At 44.6% G+C, this 23,946-nt stretch overlaps 1 protein-coding gene across 3 annotated transcripts in view; it reads left to right on the forward strand.

Moving 5' to 3' along the window:
• Positions 1-14,216, forward strand: part of KCNK6 (potassium two pore domain channel subfamily K member 6) — a 122,321-nt gene extending 108,105 nt beyond the window's left edge. For all 3 annotated transcript variants that reach the window (XM_063937654.1, XM_063937653.1, XM_063937652.1), the window contains 2 exons: positions 7,500-7,895; positions 9,393-14,216. In XM_063937654.1, the coding sequence (XP_063793724.1) occupies positions 7,500-7,895; positions 9,393-9,616 (620 nt within the window). In that variant the 3' untranslated portion in view covers positions 9,617-14,216. The remainder of the gene's footprint in view (positions 1-7,499; positions 7,896-9,392) is intronic.
• The last annotated feature ends 9,730 nt before the right edge of the window (positions 14,217-23,946 follow it).

Here is a 23,946-nt window from a genome sequence, read left to right on the forward strand (position 1 = left end):
ATAGTGAAAATATGTAACGATTGAGTCGCACGCTACGAACACATGAACTCTACCGTAAATGCACATACCGTGCGCCTGCGGGTGCCCGCAACAGCGAGTATGCGCACGCACGGGAGAGCGCACGCATGCGCAGCGCGGACCTGTATGAGGTGCAAATATGGCAGTGTGCATCGTGATATTTTTCTGACTTTGACAGTTGGCAGTCAGATTTCAGACAGCCCCTCCAAAAGTTTCCTAACCCTCCCCTGACACCTATCCTAACCCTAACCCTCTCAGGTGGCGCCTAACCCTAACCCTCCCTTCCCCGCCGCCTAAACCTTACCCTCCTCGATTGGTGCCTAACCCTAACCACCCATTCCAAGTGCCTAATCCTAACCCCCCCCCCCCCCCCCCAATACCTGGCCATACCCTTCCCATCCCTGCACCCTAACCCTAAACCCCCTTCTAATGCCTAAACCTAACCCCCCCCCTCCCCCCCCCCACACACACACACCCGTGGCAGGATGCACTTGTGTCCTGCTGGAAATAGGATCCTGATTCCGGTCGTCAGTGTTTTGACGTTGGGATCCTGAGCTCCGACGGGATTTTGATGCCAGCATTATGCCGTTATTGAGGACGTCGGTATTTTGACGCCAGGATACCCAGCTCTGTCGGGATTTTGATGTCGGTAATATGCCTTTGTTCGTGAGTTTCCGACTTCAGTATTTCGACCGCTGGGATCCCATCAGGTGCCATTTTAACTACATCCCATTTTAACTACATCAACTACACATTTGCGTAGTTACATTATGTGTACTTTTACAATTTATTAGGATAGTTGGGGTAATTGCTGTGGACCTCCTGGAGATTGCAATTTACTTACGGTAGTTTTATTGTGTATCAATCTAACTGTGAGCAAAAGTTTGTGCTGCCTGGTATTACACACTCCTAGTCCCTGATTAGGTGACTTGTTAGACCAGGTTACAAGTCAGATACAACGGTGGGGACAGCACTAGTAGTGGGAATCAGCACACCATCTAGTCCACCCTAAATGTGTAAGTATATTGCACATGTAACTTATACAGGGATCGGTATGAGATCCTGCACCCTGGGATGCCGAACATCAGGATCTCTACATCGGCATCCCGATTGGTGGAATGCCGACAGGGGGGCGAGCGCAAAGAAGCCCCTTGCGGCCTCGCTGTGCTTACCATGCTGTGTTACGCTCGCCACAGGTTCTATTCTACCTCTATGGGTGTCGTAGACACCCATAGAGGGGGAATCACCTACCTCGCTGGTATATCGACAGCGGTATATTGTCCCTGTCAGGATCCTGGCGTCGGTATGGTGACAGCCGGGATCCCGACTATCGGTATGCTGACCGCATATACACGCTGATCATATCTCTTGTCTCTGGAATGCCCTAGGGGTCTAATTATCATTCGGTATTAGCAGGATATCCCCCCAAAACATCAGTTTTTAGGTGGTACCCACAGTTATTAAGGATCACTCAGATGTACCAGTGGATGGATCACAGCAGATATCTCTGATATTTGCTGCAGTCGCTCTATTTCCGAGTGCAAATGTAATCCTCATAGCTTTCTATGCCGGCTGCTATGCAGTTGGATTTACCAGAACGCCATTAGCCTATAGTAGCTTATAGCTACTATATCACAAACTTATATGGAGAGGGATCCTTCCGTCCCTTCGGCTTTCCATACACTAACGCGACATGTCCGACCCTCATGTCGCAGGCGATCACCCCGGCAGCCTCCCGGGCGGCAGGATCCCATACGATACATTGTATTCGGTCCTTTTGCATACAATGTATCGCATGCGATCCCAGCCATGCCTGCGGGGTCGGACATGATTGTTAGTGCAGCACATTCAATCTAGGGGATCCGATCCGTTGCTCACGGGAACGCGCATCGGATCAGAAACCCCTCCAAAATGCCCGATTTCACCTGATAGATCGGCCCGAATGCCCGAAATCGGATGAAATTGGGCATTAATGTTCTAGTGTATGGGGCCCTTTAGGTCAACAGTCATTAGGTCGACCACTATTAGTCGACATGCACTAGGTCAACATGTTCATTAGGTCGACATGGAAAAAGGTTTACATGAGTTTTTCACTTTTTTTTCATACTTTATGATCCAGTGGGCTACAATTGGGAACAATAACCTGTGCTGCGAGGCACCCTGCCCGAAGCGAACCATGCGAGGGGATACGGTGCACTAATTGGGGTTCCCCGTCACTTTACGAAGAAAACGGCACCCAAAAAAGTAAAAAAACTCATGTCGACCTTTTTCCATGTCGACCTAGTTACCCTGTTGATCTAATGCATGTTGACCAATAGTGGTCGACATAATGACTGTCGACCTAAATCTTGGCGACCTAATGACCCATACCCGTCCCTTCTATGTCGGCACCCGATGACGCATGTGATGACTGATAGCTGCACTCGCATATTGTGAGCCAAGGGCCCCGGGGGCTTAGCGTTAGGCAGTAGGGGGGTGGGGGTGGATAGCCCTAGCTCCCCCCCCCCCAGCTACCCAAGGGTTAGCCGTAGACAAACACCCCCCCCCCCCCGGGTTAGAGCTAAGGTAGGGGATGGGGGACAAGGGATGGGGTGTTTTGAAATACTTAGCACCTCCGACGTCGGGATCTTCAATGTCAGGATTTCGCAGTCGGTCATGTGACTGCCAGCATTCCGACTGCCGGGATTTATAATGTATTCCCTGCAATTATATGTAATTATGTATATGTGATATACATAAGTTATCTTCTTATCAGTACTATTGTGTACTTATGTGCTTTGTTTTATGGTTTACCCTGTGTACGGCGCTTCAGAACCTTTGTGGATCTTTATAAATAAACGACGATGATGATAATAATAATATGATCTTATTTGATGCTGAAAGTTTTAGTTGGGAGCGAATATTAAACTGATTGTTCATGTGACCAGCTTAGAACCTGCTGATTAGCCATAAACTGTGCGGTGAGGGAGCTAACCCCCAGCTAATTAGGTCATTGTTAAAAGTTCTCTTTGTCTCTACTGTACATTGGACTGACCTTTCTCTTCTCTAAAGAGCTCTGTGATAAAGGGTGGCAATGATAGGAAGAATGTAATGTTGAAGTCATTGAACGTCTCTTATAGTAAAATCAATGTTCAAACATAAAAAATATGTTTAGAAAGAAATACCCAGCGCCAACTGATAATATTTAAATATCTGCAGCCTCTATAGTGGGTATGCTCCTCCCACAATATAGCAAAAACGGACAAAAAGAATTTTCTCCACTAATGGAGAAAAGTAGAGGCGCTGATATGAAAATATTATAAATGAATATACAATACAGCAATATGTGCAATTTTTGATTTTTGGTTTATTAAGACAAAAAATTTTTTTTGGATTATTTGTATTAATACCGGCCGGTAAATATAATCAAAGATGTTCCATTATTTATACAATCCTAAAAATAAACAATTTAAAAACAGATCGATTACTGTATCTAAAAATCAATAGCAGAGCTATAGTGCAGCATGTCCTTTAGAATACACACGTATCTGGGTATTAATGATATATTATACTCGTGCGTGAGCAAAATTTTATAAGCGTGATCACTCTTCCCGTCCACTGGTAGCAATTCCTTTTTATGTGGACATATCAGGAAATCAGGTGAATAAAAAACTGCTTAATGACCAGAATATATATTGACTTGTCCCATAAAAGTCACTGTGTGAAATCTTCTTAATCACCGTAGCATGGAGGGAACAAAGCAATGTTTATCCATGGAAATAGAGATAGTTATTTGATAATGAAGGAGCTTATAGGCAACAGTTCCATACAGACGAGGTATATATAGTATAGTGCTCACCTCGTTATTTTATGCTCAACAATGCCCCACTCCCGGACACAGCTGCCGGCGCCGCTTCAGGCGCTCGTTTCTCCTGCAGCCGTCCCGTAATGTGCTTCCTCGTACAGCTCGTTCCCGGACCAGGCTGCTGGCGCTGCCTCCAGCGCTAAGATCTCCTGCAGCCGTCAGATTGCTTTTCCCTCTGTGTTACAGTGTCGGGCTTTGCACCGCACCTTAGCCGCACCGCAAATGCTAGTCCCCGTGCCGTTCTCTCCTCAAAAGGATGGTTTATTTTCAGAACATATAAACCATAATCATCTGTTCATATGATGAAATGGATGAACATGCCGGCTTGTAGCAAATAGATGAAGGGTTTACGCGTTTCTCTGCCTTAAGAACCACTCTGCAGCTTCCTCAGAACATAATGATGTTCTGAGGAAGCTGCCGAGTGGTTCTTAAGGCAGAGAAACGCGTAAACCCTTCATCTATTTGCTACAAGCCGGCATGTTCATCCATTTCATCATATGAACAGATGATTATGGTTTATATGTTCTGAAAATAAACCATCCTTTTGAGGAGAGAACGGCACGGGGACTAGCATTTGCGGTGCGGCTAAGGTGCGGTGCAAAGCCCGACACTGTAACACAGAGGGAAAAGCAATCTGACGGCTGCAGGAGATCTGAGCGCTGGAGGCAGCGCCAGCAGCCTGGTCCGGGAACGAGCTGTACGAGGAAGCACATTACGGGACGGCTGCAGGAGAAACGAGCGCCTGAAGCGGCGCCGGCAGCTGTGTCCGGGAGTGGGGCATTGTTGAGCATAAAATAACGAGGTGAGCACTATACTATATATACCTCGTCTGTATGGAACTGTTGCCTATAAGCTCCTTCATTATCAAATAACTATCTCTATTTCCATGGATAAACATTGCTTTGTTCCCTCCATGCTACGGTGATTAAGAAGATTTCACACAGTGACTTTTATGGGACAAGTCAATATATATTCTGGTCATTAAGCAGTTTTTTATTCACCTGATTTCCTGATATGTCCACATAAAAAGGAATTGCTACCAGTGGACGGGAAGAGTGATCACGCTTATAAAATTGGGCTCACGCACGAGTATAATATATCATTAATACCCAGATACGTGTGTATTCTAAAGGACATGCTGCACTATAGCTCTGCTATTGATTTTTAGATACAGTAATCGATCTGTTTTTAAATTGTTTATTTTTAGGATTGTATAAATAATGGAACATCTTTGATTATATTTACCGGCCGGTATTAATACAAATAATCCAATTATTTTTTTTTTGTCTTAATAAACCAAAAATCAAAAATTGCACATATTGCTGTATTGTATATTCATTTATAATATTTCCATATCAGCGCCTCTACTTTTCTCCATTAGTGGAGAAAATTCTTTTTGTCCATTCAAACATAAAAGCCAGCGGCACCACTACCCTGTTTAGATCAGGTTTTGTCCTTAAAGTACCTGATCCCCACCGACGCCGATATTGGTGGTGGTGGTGGGGACCCGGCGAGGGGGGCGGCACTGGCAAGTGCATACACACTTCCCGATGCGGCCGGGACAGGCAGCGACGGCGGGGTGGCAGCGGGGGGAACGACGCCCATGCATGGCTGTCGTTAACGAGAACCTCGCTCGTCTGTACATGTTTAGATGGTGGGGGTCATTAACAATGCGCGGGAGCACGCATCGTTAACAACATTTAGTTTTCACACTGGATGAGATTGTGAAAGATCTCGCTCAGATCGGCCCTTCTGAGCGAGATCTTTCACTTTCTCGTCTAGTGTGTGTGGGTCCCATTTATTTTATATAGGGTTTTTGACCTGATAATTGTAATTTGTTATCGCTGCTGTTTGTGGCACTAAGAAATGATGTACCGTTGGGATGTAACATCACATACTGTACATGCAGGGATCCATCCCTGCAATGTGTAAGAGTAAAGGGATTGCATTATTAATCACTTTACTTTTCATTTCTGGGGCTGCTCCACATGTGAGGTCCGGACACAAAGTAGTGATGTTTGGGCATGTGCCGGATCCGTGCTGCGTATGTGCAGTATGGGTGCTGTGTCCTTGGATGGCTGTATGGCTGAAGATGTCAAGTGATTGACTGTCTGCAGCCTTTGGGAGCGGGGAGGAGGGTGGTGATGGCCGTCGTTTCACAAATGGAGGCGTGCCGTCTCTGTTGTATGGGAGTGCCGAGACCAGGGTACCCGTATCCCTACGGAGATTTTCTGGCCTCGGAGCTGCGGCAGCCGGTCTGCATGAGCTCAGGGTTCACTCAACCAGTGATCTGATTCTACGTCCTCAGATGCGGCAATAGATCTGCTTATACGAGACGAGACCCCTCCTGCTGCATTACCATATGCTAGCATGCTTACTCCGTCCACATCTGAATCAGGCCCATTGTTACATGTAATAATGGCATGTAGTGTGACTTATATATTATTGAGCATTGTAATGTATTTTATTATATAAACATGCATAATATAAACATTTTTTTTATTGAGACTCCTTTAATACTGGGATTCGGTGAAAGCCGGACCGGACCAGGGGGCAGATTTATTAAGCCTGGTGAAGTGATAAAGTGGAAGGTGATAACGCACCAGCTAATCGGCTCCTAACTTCCATGTCACAGGCTGGGTTTGAAAAATGACAGTTGGGAGCTGACTAGCTGGTCCTTTATCACCTTCCACTTTATCACTTCACCAGGCTTAATAAATCTGCCCCCAGATTCCGGAACGCCGGACGAGAAGCTCTCCCTGCAGCGACCCCTGCCGCTGAGGAGTTTTGTGTGCGCGCGTCCGTCCGGCGGGCGTGTCTGAAAGGCTGTCAGCGGGGAGACGGGGAGCGAGAGCTTAGAGCCGGCTCCTCTCAAGAAGCTGCGGCTGCTGCTCCCGGGTGACTTAGCTTAGCCCTGCACACACAGAGGACGGGCGAACGGGTCCGTGCGCTGCTGTGTGCAGGGAGACACTACAGTCTCCTGCCCCGCTGCTGCTGCTCTGCCCGGACAGAGGGAGGGAGGGGGGAGCAGCACAGGGAGATACTGGTGCTGTGCTGCATACAGATCATTATATATGTATATGTATATATATATATATATATATATATATGATTCCCTTTAATACTTTACTGTCTGCAAAAATCTTTTTCTGCATGGACAGTTGTAGCGACAGTGACACTTTTAGGTTATAAATTACTAATCAATATATTAAGAAAGAGGAGGTCTATAGCAAAACAGAATTACATAATATACATTCTTTATAATGAATCATATACATTGTATACTTGTTAATCTTTTCCTTTACAATAGAGGAGTTGAATGTAAATCAAGTTTAACCAACCTGTGTCTTTTTAGCATGTCCTGACTACCTGACGCGCTGGTGCTTTTAGTTCCGCAACAGCTGGATAGCTTGTTTAAAATATAATTAGTACTTAATTCAATTATGGAGGTCTGAACTATTGCAAAAGCATTGGTGGGTAGCAGAAGCAACAGCACCAGTGTTTTAAAGGGAGACGTGCAAAGGAAAATTGTCTTCTCAGTTTTAGTAAGAGTATGACATCTGCATGAGTATGATTGTGATACAGTACATTTCAGGGCAGTAATAATTAACCCATTCCTTCCTGTGCTTGTCCTCAGGTTATGGATACACCACTCCCCTCACAGACTCCGGGAAAGCGTTCTGCATCTTCTACGCCTTGGTGGGCGTTCCGTTCACCATGCTGGTCCTCAGTGCCGCTGTCCAGCGTCTCATGGCCATCTTTACCTACAGGCCCATTCGCTACTTCCAGATTTATCGGGGATTTGACCGCAAGAAGGTCACAAGGGTCCATATCATAGTCATGAGCGTGGCAGTGGTAACACTGTTCCTTGTGGTGCCTTCTGCCATATTCAGCACCATAGAGAGTTCCTGGAGTTTCCTGGATGCATTTTACTTCTGTTTTATCTCTCTCTGCACTATTGGGCTTGGAGACTACGTCCCTGGTGAGCAGGACAACCAGTGGCTCCGGCAGCTCTACAAAGTGTCTGTGGCCTGTGAGTAAGGGGGTGTTGGTGTGTAGTTGTTCTCTGTTTGCCCAAATTCATGATACAATCACATTGTCCCCTGTTCTAAATGTCATTCTCATATTTATTCTCCTTTTATTATAACACCTCGTCAATCAGTAACGGGGGAATTTGTGTAAATTGAGACATCAGACGAAGCTGATACAAGTTTAGTAGTTTATTATGGAATACGGAAGGAATATGTGAAGCCGGGTACACACTAGGCGATTAATTAAACAATATATTGCTCTGACGCGGATCAGAACGATATCTATCAGTGTGTACCCGCAATTACGTGTTCCCACGGGATGCATTTTAAATGCGGTTGGCAACGATACTTTGAACCCTCGTTCCACTGCATCGTACAGTTTGTACTGACAGTACAATGTACTGTGCCGTCGTATCACGCTATCGCTGGGTACACACATTGCTTAGTGGGTACCCAGCATAAGTGTGAGTGATGGTAAGAGCACTAGTAGTCTGGGGATTCAAGTAAGAAGGTATTTGACATAAGATCTTTGTAAATATGTACAAAAGGACAGAAAAATGGATGAATTAAGGAATAAACAGAATTCCTTTGTATTAATTATGATATGGAATGGCCCAGTACGATGGGGACATCTGTTTCTTCTCTGCGAGAAGGCAGGACAGTTCCTATAGACTGATGCTTTAACCTGACCTCCTAGGCCTAGACACCCCACGCTACAGGATGTGCTTCTAGCCCTAGACACCCCACCCTAGTCACCCCACGCTACAGGATATGCTCTTGGTATTGCTGTGTAATGTATAGTGTTTGTTTTACTAAGTAGTTTCTATTTTTTGTGTTTACTAGCCTGATCCGTAACCTGGCATTAGGAGATCATCCAAATTCCTAGTCTATTAGAGACCTCCCCACTCCCACTGGAGTCCTATTTACCCTACTGCAGTAATTCTTACCCAACATAGGAGATCTAGTGGGACAGACGCTGGGAGAATAGTGACTTTCTGTATGCCCTAATGTAGTTGTGGCTGCACAAGATGACAAAATCGCATGAAAAGTGCATGCCCATATTATTTATTTATTTATTTATTTGCCAATTTTATTAGGTACTGACAATATACAATTAGCTACATAACAGACAAGAGGCCATGTATTAATGATTCCCAGCCAGATTGTCACCAGTCTCCGTAGAAAATATCTGTACAATAGCAGAGAATGTACAATGTATTAAGGTAATAAGGACTACAGCAACTTTATGCGCTGAATCTGTATCTCCTGTGTCATCTGTATGTATGTACCAGTGTAGAAGTGGGTGAGGATAGAACAGTCTGTAGCTAATTGGGTCATCTGAGTGTTCACAGCAGCATAAAGTATTTAAGATGTTTTCATGCTTAGACCATGCTTAGACCATGCCTGATACCTTGGCATGAATCCTTGTACTTATTGGGTTTTCATAACCCGTAGAACCCACGTTCCTTCGCCCTAATGTTTAATTTTTTCTTTCACAGTCTACCTCTTACTTGGCCTTATGGCCATGCTGCTCCTGCTTCAGACATTCCACAAAGCCTCAGATCTCCATGGACTCACTGACCTCTTCTACCTCCCTCGTCTGCATGACCAGGAAGACCAAGAGGCCATACTGGAGACCACAAACTCCACTGTCAGGAACACAGAGCCCAAAAAGCCACTCACAACAGGGGCACAACCAAGCTATTCATCAATCAATCGATAACCCAGGACTAGATGGAAATTGGGCACTGAAAAAGCCGGTCCTGCTTTATGTATTGTGGTATTAATATTTACAAAGCCAGTAGGTGTCCATCTAAGCTCTTCATTACATAGAGAGATTACATGACCACTGAGTCACCAGAGCCTGTTATGTCATGGTCCTGGTGCAAATATGACCTCACCAGTGGGATTAGAACCTGTTTACATTATGTTGAGAGTAGAGAATATATGTGTCTACAGTCAATAGGTCGACCCCAAATTATCAACATGGAAATGTTCAACAGGGTCAAAAAGTCAACAGGTTCAAAGGTCGACATAGAAATGGTTGACATCAAAAAAGTCAACACAAGTTGTTCTTTTCTCTCCACCTTTGCCCTAACAAAAACTACCATTAGTGTATCGCGTCTGCTCACCACGCTTTGTGCAAATTCCCAATCGTAGTCCACGTGGATGGTAAAGTATGAAAAAGTTGAATAAAATTATAAATAACGCATTTGTCGACCATATGTGTGTCAACTATTGTCATGTTGACCTTTTGAACCTGGCAACCTTTTGTACCTATCGACCTAATGCATGTCGGCTGTTTGAGGTCGACCTATTGACTGTCAACCTTTTTACTGTCGACTTATCATCCAGATACCGTATTACTTATGGTGCCACACTTATCACAGCGATTTGTGTCTTCGTTTTCACAAGTGCTTTTTATTTATCTTTACTCTGTATGCACATCCCACGTGTCACGCTAACTATGTCATTCTTAACAGGTCATGTGAACGGTTTCATGTAGTAGGACAATTTATTTCCACATATACATTTTGTACTTACAATGACTGAAATAAGACCAATAATCTATTTATTTTTAGTGCTTAATGTGAGATGTATTTTTATGTGTATTAACAGCGGATAACAAATCTCTGCCCATCTGTACTATAATTATTTCACTTTCTCTCCCCTAAATGGCTCCTCATTTCTACACAGCTGGCTTAGGACCAGTACAGCCAAGAACTATGCGGATTACTGATATCCTGTTTTACTAATCCTAGGTGGAGACTTGCACATAAACGTTTAGTAATAATTACCATTTTCTTCTTTTACTAAGACAAATGAAAAGGGAATATTATAGATGATTGTTGGTGTTAAACACCTTTTAATGTGCTTGAAAATACATGTAGCTTTTTTATGCAGACCTTTGAAAATATAATTATTTTAGCAGTAAATGTCACCAACCTCCTGCGTGTACAGGCCTATACCAGGCGTATGTTTCTGCATCATGAGATTAGGTTTACAACCCAGCAGGAGGTTGTAGATTTGTTTGTGCATGTTCATTTTCCTAGTAATTCTATACATTTATAAGCCTGCTTTTAAAATGCATCCTGTCACCTTGCAACAGTAGAGGCCATCGGTGTCAGGCAAAACGTCCAAGGGCGCCACTCTAGATTTTTTTATGGCGCTGTGCCCCTCAGTTTGCACAGTATAGCCTAGATTCCACTACCATGCATGGGGTTGGCGGGGGAAGACGGCACAGTTTGCAGAGGATTGGAAGTTTGCACTGGCTGATGGGAGAGTTGAGTGGTGTGACACTTCTTCTAGTTATTTATGCAGCAAGTGCGCGGAGCAGCAGCAAAGTTCTATTTCATTTTGTGGTGTATGGTTTTTGATTTAAGATTACGTCGTACAAAGAGAGCATTTTACGGGTTTTCCTTGTTGCCTTATTCTTATAATGGCGGTGAAGTGCGTTCCTAGGCGTGTGTATGGGTTACCAGCGGCCGGGATCCAGTCGGTCGGGACTAGGGGGATGCGGGATGTAGGTGCCGGTAATCCGCCGGTCACATAACTACGTCCCATGTGTATTGATGACAAGGGCATTTTGAAGACTTGCGATGCTAGTACAATTTAAGTAAATAAATGAATATTATTTATGATGAGAATGTACCATTGATAATGTGAATCTGCTTGAATTAATTGTATGAGTAAGATCTGTGTGTTGAGAACGTCCTGTGGTCTTCCATGTTAGGGTTATGGCTGTTCTGTTATTGACAGCCATAAATTTATTCTTGTGTCTTCAAATCTCAAAGGGCTGTTCCACCTCCACATAACTTTACTGTATCACCATTCTGCAAGCGTTAGTAAATACGTTGCTTCTTCTGTCTAACATTTGTTCAGTTGACTTTCATTTATTGACTTGCACTGCTTGCACTAGATACATTGTTATTCTGTGTGTCTTTGTCATGCTTATACATCATCAGAATTGTTTTGTTGGCCTGAGATACGACACCAAACTGCTCTCTGGATAAAACTGTGTGCAGTGCAATGTCTGCAGCAGAGTGTGTCACAATCCGGGCACCTAAAAGTAATACTTCTACCTAATAATATAAATACATCATGGCTAAGAAGTGCAAAACGCAGCATTAAGGACAAATCTTTGTATTTCAAAAATATTGCTGGAGAACAGCCCCACCAATTAGTTATTAAATAGCAGCTAGGGCAGTATTAATATACAGTATAGGCAAGAAGGATCAATTACCCTGAATGCCCCCAGGACTGGGGTCCCACTTACACTTCTATAGGAGAATGAATAGGTGAGACCATATAATCGGTTATACCACAACTGCATGGTGTCCTAGAGAACAATACTTTTACGGCTTAAAAGCCGTAAAAAATAAATACAAAAAAGTCAAAATCTTAAACAAAGCATTAGATGGTGTAATGGCTAGCATTACTGCCTCACAGCACTGAGGTCATGGGTTCGATTCCCACCATGGCCCTAACTGTGTGGAGTTTGTATATTCTCCCTGTACTTGCGTGGGTTTCCTCTGGGTACTCCGGTTTCCTCCCACAATCCAAAAATATACTGGCAGGTTAATTGGCTCCCAACAAATATTAACCCTAGTGTGAATGTGTCTGTGTGTACATGTGATAGGAATATAGATTGTAAGCTCCACTGGGGCAGGGACTGATGTGAATGGGCAAATATTCTCTGTAAAGCGCTGCGGAATATGTGTGCGCTATATAAATAACTGGTAATAAATAAATAAATAAATAGATCAAACCCTACAATTGCCATTGCAACATCTCGAAGGGAGAAAAGTCTTACGGGAACATGTACTAAGCAGTGATAAAAGTGGAGAAGTTGCCCATGGCAATCAATCAGCATTGACATAACATTTGTAATTTGCATACTATACAATTGTATGGAGCAGCTGATTGGTTACCAATGGAAATTTTTCCACTGGTTCACTTCTCCACTTTTATCACGGCTTAGTACATGTCTTCCTTAATGTCAGTTAAAGCTGGTGTTTTCGCAGTAGTCCCCCACCAGCCTTTGGGTTACAGAGAAAGGTGGAAGGCAGTTTTATTTATAATTTTTTATTTTTTTGTGTGTGTGCAAATATTTTTAGCGGTTACAAACTGCTCATTCCCATCCGTCCATGAATAAGGCAGACGGGGTTATTCTGTGAGTGGTGTAGCACCAAGAATAAAAACTAGTATTAATGTGTTTTTTAGCAGTAAAATCTTTTCATAAAAGACTTTTGTAAAAATGCGTCATTCTGAATATTCCGTTTATATTGCACTCATTTTTAAATGATTTTTTTTTTATATTCCTTATTATAAATATATTAATTTATTAGGTAGTAATTGTTAATACTATAGTCTTGCAACTGCTTCATATATTAACCGCTATAAATAATTACAATCTGCACATGTATTGCTTTTAGTCATCTGCTTCCTTGGTGTGGGTCTCATTGTCATTAGGGTTGTGCAATTATTTTCATTTAGTTTATAGCTAATTCTGCTCATGGCTTATGATTCAGTATTTATGCCATTTAATTTAAGCAACGTTCCACTTTTAATGAACATCCCATAATGGGCCGTATTTAATGATGTAATGCTGTAATCCACGGAAATTTAAGATTTGCTTTTATTTCATGAACTGCTCTAGAAAAATGACGTGGCCTGGTTGCTATGGGTTACATCATAGCACACTGAACCTTGACATACAACCTTATCACTGTACTGGCACATCTGCACATTAATCTGTATACTGAAGAGTGCTGTATATTAGGAAAGGTCGGCACCTCTCCTATACATTACGATTCTGCCCTTATAAGGACAGTGGAGTATATTTACTAAACAGCAACTTTGGCTGATAGATTAATAACGGCATTAGACATACATGGTAGACCTGGTTTAGCATTCTTTTTATTCCTGTTTTCAATCTATCGTCAAAGCCGCCGACACTGTATTTGATAACCTGCTGGGTGTAATTAATACTCCCGTGTCTCAGTTTCACATATAGGGGTCGATGTATCAAAACATCTAAAAAAGCAAAAATAAAGGTAACCAATCAGATTCAGGCTGTATTAGGACCTTTGTAGAAGTTTTGATACATTTCCCCTTAGGTAGCTATAGATCTCTTTTTATTATTAATGGTTTATGGTCTGCTTTTCCACATCCGATGATGAATTGTACCATTTAATTTTTTTACTGTTTTCTCTATATCATTAAATATATAATAAAGAATGGGAAAATATATATATATATATATATATATATATATATATATATATAATAACTGTATACTCACTTTCTCCGTCTGATATCAATGCAGTAAATTTGTCTTTAATAAAATGTCATTTACACACTTAATATTGTGTTTTATGTTCTTTTCAGTGATATGACTATATTAGTATGGTTGACCCAACATTTGCTGGTTGCTAACTATTTTGGCCACCATGTAGGGAGGGCCTAATTCAGATCTGATCGCCGCAGCAAATTTGTTAGCTAATGGGCAAAACCATGTGCACTGCAGGGGGGGCAGATATAACGTGCAGAGAGAGTTAGATTTGGGTGGGTTGTTTCTGTGCAGGGTAAATACTGGCTGCTTTATTTTTACACTGCAATTTAGATTTCAGTTTGAACACACCCCACCCAAATCTAACTCTCTCTGCACTGCAGGGGGGGGGGGCAGATATAACATGTGCAGAGAGAGTTGGATTTGGGTCGGGTGTGTTCAATATGAAATCTAAATTGCAGTGTAAAACTAAAGCAGCCAGTATTTACCCTGCACAGAAACAAAATAACCCACCCAAATCTAACTCTCTCTGCACATGTTATATCTGCCCCCCCTGCAGTGCACATGGTTTTGCCCATTAGCTAACAAATTTGCTGCTGCGATTAGATTGGAATTAGGCCCATAGTCTCATTCCCACTGTCTCTCCAGGCACAAAGGAAAAGAGCTAAATGAAGTTTCCAAAATGCAGCCTCTCCTAGTGCCACAAGTAGGCGTCTTCAGCCACCTTCACTTATTTAACCATCCCTAGACCACCAGAACTGTCGGACACTAGGCCCATGGGTGCAGTAAGGTCTGTGGTGCATGTTAGGCGAGCAGAGAGTCCATGCCCTTGGTAAGTGACCTTGGGTATTAGGCCCAGATCACTGTGTCATTATTTTGAAGTGGGGGGGATGGAAAATCAGGGGGAGTCGGGCCTTGAGTCTGTCTAAGTAAGCCCCCCCCCCTGATATTTCCATACCCCCACTTAAAAATGTCCACTTTGACCTATGTCGTATTTTACCTATGCAGCCCCCCACAGTAAAATCTGCCACCTCAGCTCATTGAGCCAGATGAAGTATGTGAGACTGCACTGGATACACTGTGACTGGCATTGACTTCCTATAGGAAATCCTACCTGCCAGTCACCCGCGGGACAGGCAGCTCCATTGGGAGGAGTTTCCTCCCTTGGGGACTACCATATCGAGCTGCGATCAGCTGACAGCTGGCTTCCTGTAGGAAGCTACTCCCCGCCTTCCGAGCAGCCCTAGCTGGCTTCTATCGGCTGCAGTCCATAGAAGCCGGGTTTTTGCACATGTGCTGGTCTCAGGCACCTGTCAGCTACATTGTGTAAGCGCCAGAACCAGGCAGGCGGCGGGGGAACAGGCGGCATTCTCCCTTTTCCAACTAAATAGGAGTTGCCGCCAACTTTGACTACTGAATATATCCACTAAACACACTCAGGGCATTCTTCCTACTATAGAAATAAACTATTAGTTCCCACAAATGTAATTTGCTTTGCTTTCACCCTTCTGCCCAAGTTATCCCAAACCAGCTGAGAGAGGTTTAACTCTGGAGACTGCGCTGGCTATTCCTTTAGGTTTGCTGCATAATTGCTTTGTGCAAGTTACTGCCTCGGGATCCAGTAAAAGAGCCCTAAACCATCACGCTTTCTCCTCCATGTTTCACAGTAGGTGTCACAGGGGCTTATTTACTAAGCAGCAGTTTGTACAAATCATTCGCTTGCCGGCTCAACATTTAAGAGGGTGATTTTAATAGCAAAACATGGGGTGTAAATAAACCCCACAAACAGGAACCAATCTTTTACTTATAGTGACAAAACCCTTCTGTGATGAACCAAACATTATATATTTTCATTCACTGGTCCACAAGACCTTCTTCCAGTCTTCTGCAGTCCACCGGTGGTGCCTCATGGCCCAGGCAAGCCTCTTTCATTGCCGAAGAACAGCTGTAAGCCTTGTAACAACTTGGTTCCTGAAAAAGGTATTTTTCTATAGCCCTGAATTAGAGATTATTTTTTCAGTTTTTTGCTAATCTAAACTTTTTATTTATACCTTTGTCCTATTTCATGTTATGCACTGGACTTGACTTGCTTTAATTTCAATAAAACTGGAAAAAGAAAGAATATGTATGTATGTACTATACTTCCAGCTTTTCATACATGTCATCTAGGAGTCACTCATGCAGCGGGCGGAAGAGGAATACTGAAAGAGTGTGTAGTACGGGTGTATATTCCTTATAGATTGTCACAGCTGGAGACACGCTTTGTGATGGCGATGGTATGGGAAGGGTTTTCAGTTCATCTTTGGTTAGCACAATAGCTATTATGGAGGTCAGGCTTGTGGATGGAAAACCTTCCATCCCGTGTTGTGCCTACTAAGCCAATGAATTGCCTACTTTGTTACCCTGGGGAACAAGTTTATGGTGACCTAAAGCGACTAACAGGACTAAACAACTGTTATTAAAATGTACAAAGTCTTATTTGCGGAGGTTATGTGTACTGGGCACAATAGCCACTCACTGTTAGTGGGAGATGTATCGAACCTCATAAGGAAGACATGGTCAGTTGCCCATAGCAACAAGTAGTTTCTAGCCCTGAATTTATTTAGAACATTCTATAACATGATATAATCTTATTGGTTGCTATGGGCAACTTCACCTGTCCCCTTTAGAAAGTTTGATACATCTTTCCCCTTAGAGAGCTCCTTGTATAGAGATTAACAGACGGTTTTACATTTTTGAGGCTTTTTTTGTTGTTGTTTTTTTTGCTTATCCCCCATGTGTGAACATCTGCATCTATATCCATTATTAATAAAAGTAGCTATGAGCTAATAAGCTTGGCACCTGCCTCTAGGAGGACGTGATCCTGTTCAGCTTCTCTCCCCTGTGTTTGTGTATAATATGCAGTCATGTGGAAAGCAGTTACGCCCACTCTTGTATGTACATACAATCATCTATGTGTCACCAAGTTCTAATGTGATCAATCTAATTTCATGTGACTAATAACCCAGGGGTGTAAGTTCATACCAAGAGCCCGGATGGGAGATAGTTGTTCATGCCCACTCTGCTCGCATTCACTACCAACACCCAGACACACATTCTCTTCAGGGGTGCCAAGATGGGGTGGTACTATTTACCTGGGTCCGGGCTTTTGAGATGGGCCTGGCCTGGGTCACATTCTAAGGATGACGCATAAAGCAGAACCTGGAGCAATGGAGGAGGTCAGTGTGGCCCTTCAGGACTTGTGCCCGAAGGAGACTGCCTTCCATTGTCTCCCTTATTTACATCCCTGGCTGCAATAACACATAACAAGATTTTACTTTGTCATTGTTTATTTGAAAATAAATAAATATATATATATATATACATATATATATATATACAGTGTATATATAAAAAAATTGGGGAAATGAAGAACCCCTTACTGCTTCCATATAAATATATAAGGTAATTGGAGACAGTGTGTGCACTGCCATGGTCGGACGCAGTGGAGTGAATATTTTTGTGATGCACATGCTTCCTGTGTCCACGGAGAGTCACAGTTGTGATTTCAGCTGCACACAGGGAGAAGTGTATAAAAAACGCAGTGGAGATGGTCTTTCTTATGGGACTGTTATGGGTGTGTATCTGTTATGTAGATAAACATGGGCACTCCCCCAACCATAGCACCTACTATTCATCGTCCCCTGCGTGCGCTGTTCACGCCATCACAAGAGGCTACGGCCCCTTAACCATCGTACGCCCTTTGTCCATGCAATATTTAACCACTCACAGAATTATAATTATAATTAGTAGCTGTGCCGCTTACCAAAAAAAAAAAAACACCATCCCCGCTCCTGCTTCCCGACTGCTTCTGCCTTCCATCTCCGGCCACCGGCGCCGCTCCTTGGATCTATGGAAGAGACGTCATGACGTCTCTCACATAGCACAGCATAGACACTAGCATAGACACGTCTATGGCCGCTCCCACAATGCCGTGCGGTGCGCGATGACGTCATCGCGCACCGCACGGAAGTGAACATAGAAACAACCCCCGGGCACAGCAAATCTTGCCACGGGCACAGCGGATCTTGCCACGGCGGCGCCCTCAGGACGGTGGCGGCACCCTCGGGACATTCTGCTTGCTCGTGGCAAGCTCCGCTACTGATTTCAGTGACAGGGTCTGCCACATGACTGTGGCTGAAATTATTGGTTTGTTTGGGCCCCCACAAAAAAAATAAGCAATTAATCCCCCCACCACAAAAGAAGCAATTAATCTCTCCTTGCACAAACTGGCTCTACAGAGGCAAGATGTCCACCTCATCCTCCGATTCCTGACCCCTTTCACTGTGTACATCCTCCTCCTCAGAGAGTATTAATTCGTACCCGCTGGAATCCACAATCACAGGTACCTGTGTACTTTCTGGAGGCTATTGCTGGTAAAGGTCTTCTGGGAGGAATTTATAATTAATTTTGATGAACATCATCTTCTCCACATTGTGTGTAAGTAACCTCCTACTCCGATCGCTGACAAGGTGACCGGCTGCACTAAACACTCTTTCGGAGTACACACTGGAGGGGGAGGGGGGGGGGGGGCAACTTAGGTAAAATAAAGCCAGTTTGTGCAAGGGCCACCAAATTGCCTCTTTTTCCTGCCAGTATACATATGGACCATGGCCCTCATTCCGAGTTGTTCGCTCGTTAGCTGCTTTTTGCAGCATTGCACACGCTAAGCCGCCGCCCTCTGGGAGTGTATCTTAGCATAGCAGAATTGTGAACGAAAGATTAGCAGAATTGCGAATAGAAATTTCTTAGCAGTTTCTGAGTAGCTCCAGACTTACTCAGCCATTGCGATCAGTTCAGTCAGTTTCGTTCCTGGTTTGACGTCACAAACACCCAGCGTTCGCCCAGACACTCCCCCGTTTCTTCAGACACTCCCGCGTTTTTCCCAGAAACGCCAGCGTTTTTTCGCACACGCCCAGAAAACGGCCAGTTTCCGCCCAGAAACACCCACTTCCTGTCAATCACAGTACGATCACCAGAACGATTAAAAAACCTTGTTATGCCGTGAGTAAAATACCTAACTTTTGTGTAAAATAACTAAGCGCATGCGCTCTGCGAACCTTGCGCATGCGCAGTAAGCGACTAATCGCAATATAGCGAAAATCGGCAACGAGCAAACAACTCGGAATGACCCCCCATATGCAGTGACAGTAGACATGTCAGTAATTGTTAGCAGCTCCTTCAGTCCGGACCAGATGTCAACACTTGCTCCTGACTGCCCCGCATCACTGCCAGCGGGTGGGCTCAGAAATGTTATCCTTTTCCTCGCAGCCCCAGTTGTGGGAGAAAATGAAGGAGAAGCTGTCTTTGAACCTCTGCAGACTTGTGTCTGCCGGAAAGAGAGATGCAACGTAGGCTTTAAACCTAGGATCAAGCACGGTGGACAAATGGAGTGCTCTGATTTTAACAGATTGACCACCCTTGAATCCTGGCAAAGCAGATGAAAGGCTCCGTCCACAAGTCCCACAAACTTAGCGGAATCGCTCCGTCTTAGCTGCTCCTTCAATTTCTCCAGCTGCTTCTGCAAAAGCCTGATGAGGGGAATGACCTGACTCAAGCTGGCAGTGTCTGAACTGACTTCACATGTGGCAAATTCGAAGGGTTGGAAAACCTTGCACAAGATGGAAATCATTCTCCACTGCGCTCTAGTCAGGTGCATTCCCCCTCCTTTGCCTATATCGTAGGTGGATGTATAGGCTTGAACAGTGCTTAAAGTGGTCCTAGAGAGGTGGTGGTACTCACCCCCCCTCTCCCCGGCGCCCATGTAATAAAGGTATTGCGAAAAAAGGGTCGTGATTTAAAAAAGAAAGGGGCGTGGTCACACAACAGTAATAATATTAATAGTAATTATTAATAGTAATAATGCCCACAGTAGTAGCACCCCTAATACACATAATGGCCACAGCAGTAGTGCCTCTTATACAATGCCCACAGTAGTAGTGCTCCCAGTAGTGTGCCCCCAGTAGTTGCCCCCTTGTAGTGTGCTCCCAGTCCCGTTTCATCTCCAAGTGGAACTGATGGAACATAGTTCCCCCCCCGTTCCGGCTCACTTTAACCCCTGAGCTTAAATTGCCTTTTGCTGCTCCTCCATCCTCTGAAGCATATAGAGTGTTGAATTCCACCTCGCTACCACCTCTTAGCTTAAGGTGATGGCAGGGAAGGTTCAGGAGTGTTTGCTGGCGCTCCAGTCTTCGGCACGCAGACGCTGAATGTGGAAAGTGGCCCGCAAGCATCTCCTGCACGCCGTCATTTAAAAAAAAATACTGCACCACCAAATTAATTGTATGTGCAAAACATGGGACGTGCTGGAATTTACCCAGATGTAATGCACGTATAATATTGGTGGCGTCCGATATCACAAATCCCCAGGAGTCTAAGTGGGGTAAGCAATTGTGCGATGATGTCCCTCAGTTTCCGTAAGAGGTTGTCAGCGGTGTGCCTCTTATGGAAACCGAGGATACACAGCGCAGCCTGCCTAGGAATGAGTTGGCGTTTGTGAGATGCTGCTACTGGTGCCGCTGCTGTTGTTGCTGTGGGAGGTAATACATCTACCCAGTGGTCTGACACAGTCACGTAGTCCTTAGTCTGCCCTGCTCCACTTGTCCACATATCAGTGGTTAAGTGGACACTGGGTACAACCGCATTTTTCAGGACACTGAGGACACTTTTCTTAATGTCCCTGTACAGTCTGGGAATCGCTTGCCTAGTGAAGTGGAATCTAGATAGGATTTGATACCGGAGGCACAGTACATCCATCAACTATCTAAATCCCACTGCATTAATGGCGGATACCGCACGCATGTCTAACACCAGCATAGTTGTTATGGCCTCAGTCATCCGCTTTGCAAAATGGTGACTGCTGTCATATTTCATCTTCCTCGCAAAGGACTGTTGGACAGTCAATTGCTTAGTTGAGGTAGTACAAGTGGTCTTCCGACTTCCCCTGTGTGATGACGATAGACTCCCAGCAGCAGCAACAACAGCAGCAGCAGCTTGCAACAGCAGGCGTACCACTAAAGGATCCTCCAGAGGAATCCCGGTTAGGAGAGAATTCGTCAGTCATGCCAGTGACATGGCCTGCAGGACTACTTACGTTCCTGACTGAGGAGGAAATTGACGTTGAGGGAGTTGGTGGTGTAGCTTGTAGGAGCTGGGGTACAACAGGAAGAAGCGATTTAGGTGTCAGTGGACTGCTTACCCTCTTACCCAAAGTTTCCGAACTTGACAATTACTTCTGATGAATGCACTGCAAGTGACGTATAAGGGAGGATGTTCCTAGGTGGTTAACGTCCTTACCCCTACTTATTAAGGATTGACAAAGGCAACACATGGCTTGACACCTTTCGTCCTGATTTGTGGATAAATAATTCCATAACGCAGAGGTGGCTTTTCTGGTGTTTTGCCCAGGCATGACAATGGGCTTTCTCATCCCACACACAACAACTGTCTCCACTGGTGCCTTATTCAAACAAACCACATCACCATCAGAATCCTCATCGTCAACTTCCTCCTCAGCGCCAGCTACACTGATATACTCCTCATCCTGGTGTACGTCTACAGTGACATCCTCAATCTCAATATCGGCAACTGGACTGACGATGCTCTTCCCAGCACTTGCAGGGGGCATGCAAATGGTGGTAGGAGCATCTTCTTTCCATACAGTCTTGGGAAGGTCAGGCCTAGACATCACAACCACGGACACACTTGGACTTTCCTTGGGGATTTGTGATATGTCTGAACACACAGTTTTTTTCCCTGTGCTTTAACAAGCTTAATTTTTTTTTTCTAGAGAGAGAAGGGCTTCCATCCTCATGAGAAGCTGAGCCACCAGTCATGAACATAGGCCAAGGCCTTAGCCTTTCCTTGCCACTTCGTGTTGTGAATGGCATATTGCCAATTTTTTTTTTTTTTTTATTCTTTATTTGTACGTGGTTAAACATAATAGGGAAACATTACATGAACACATGGGACAGGTGGCCTTAAGATCCAACGTCCAGCAGAAACCACAGATTTTAAAATAAACAGCGAGGTTAATCAAAAAAGAAAGAACAATAACAATCAAGTATGAGATTCGGGGGGGGGGGGGGGAGAAGGGACAGGGGGGAAACCACGGTATAATCTATTTACAGTACATATCCTGGAAATAGTAAGATCGGGAGAAAGAGGGAGAGGGCAGTCAAGGGAGAGACGAGAGAAGACAAGAAAGAGAGAAGGAAGGGGAGAGAGAGAGAGAAAAGAGAAGAAGAGGAGGAAGGCATGAAGGAGGAGCAGTAGGCAATGCCCATGGGTCTGCGGAAGGGACTAGGAGCAAGAGGGGGGGACGGCAATCTACGTTCAGCAGCGAGCCAGGGGGCCCAGACCTACTCAAAAATGTGAACCCGGTCGTGGAGATATGTAATCTTTTCCATTGACGCAATATGCCAAATTTTAGTTTTAAGGGACGGGAGAGAGGGCGGAAAGGGGTTCTTCCAGTTAAGAGCTATCAGCAACTTCGCCGCCGTTAGAATATGTGTGACCAGTTTTTAGGAGAATTTATTAAGCATCGGGGGAGGGTAACACAGCAAAAAGATCCAGGGATCTTTCAGCACAGGGGAATCCAAAAGCGAATTAAGGAGGGAGTGGACTAGGTTCCAAAAGGAAGCGATGGACGGGCAGGTCCACCATATGTGCAGCATAGTGCCTCTAGACCCGCAGTTCCTCCAGCAATTAGGGGAGGAAGACGGAAAGAGTTTGTTAAGTCTGTCAGGAGTGTAGTACCAACGGTAGTACATTTTGTAGGCCGTCTCCTTAAAAGCAGTAGCAATAGAGCATTTAGCAATCCCCAGTCTCATGTCCTCCCAATCCTCACTCTCTGGGGGAGGCCCAAGATCACGTTCCCATGCGAGCTCGTGGGGCCGGGAGGAGGGAAGGGAAGAATCTAGTAAAAGGGAGTAAAGTTGGGAGATTAAGCCTTTGGAGAGGTGAGAGTTAATGCATAAACTTTCAAAGGGGGTGAGGACATGAAGCAAGGCGGAGGACGGCAGAGAATCTAGGAAGTGGCGGATTTGTAGAAATTGGAAGGGATTAAGTGGGTACGAAGGGGTCTTCTGTTAGAGGTCAGGTAGGGACAGCCATTGACCCCGTTCGGCAAAATTAGTTGGGAATTTGAAGCCCAGTGTTATCCATGAACGGAATCTCGTAATTGAAAATCCAGGAGGAAACATAGGGTTCTGCCAGATAGGGGTCAAGGGCGAGGGGGTAGTGGTAAGACCCATCTTCAGGGAGAGGGAGTCCCAAATTTTAAGGTTAAATTTAATAGTGGGGAGAAGTTTGGAGGTTGGGGGTCGGGAGGTAGAGGGCAGACCCCATAAGGGGGTCAGGTCCGAGAGGCTAACGAGGGCTGCCTCAATATCCAACCAGGATACAGATCCCGGAGGAGCATAAGAGGTGACAATATGGGATAGGTGAGAGGCTAGATAGTAGAGTTTGATATCAGGAAGACCTCTACCGCCAGCGGAAGTTGGCCGTTTCATTGTATTGGCGGCGATGCGGGGGGGTCTGTGGTTCCAGATAAAACGCACGAGGGCTCGTTGGATAGTGCGAAGAAAGGAGGCCGGGACTGCCACCGGGAGGGTCTGGAAAAGGTAAAGCCATTTGGGGACTATGGTCATTTTAACCGCTATGATCCTGCCCAGCCACAAAATGAAAAGACTGTTCCAGGATGTCAGGTCAGCGAGTGTGTT

The sequence above is a fragment of the Pseudophryne corroboree genome, chromosome 8 (genome assembly GCF_028390025.1).
Source record: "Pseudophryne corroboree isolate aPseCor3 chromosome 8, aPseCor3.hap2, whole genome shotgun sequence".
NCBI classification, from domain to species: Eukaryota; Metazoa; Chordata; class Amphibia; order Anura; family Myobatrachidae; genus Pseudophryne; species Pseudophryne corroboree.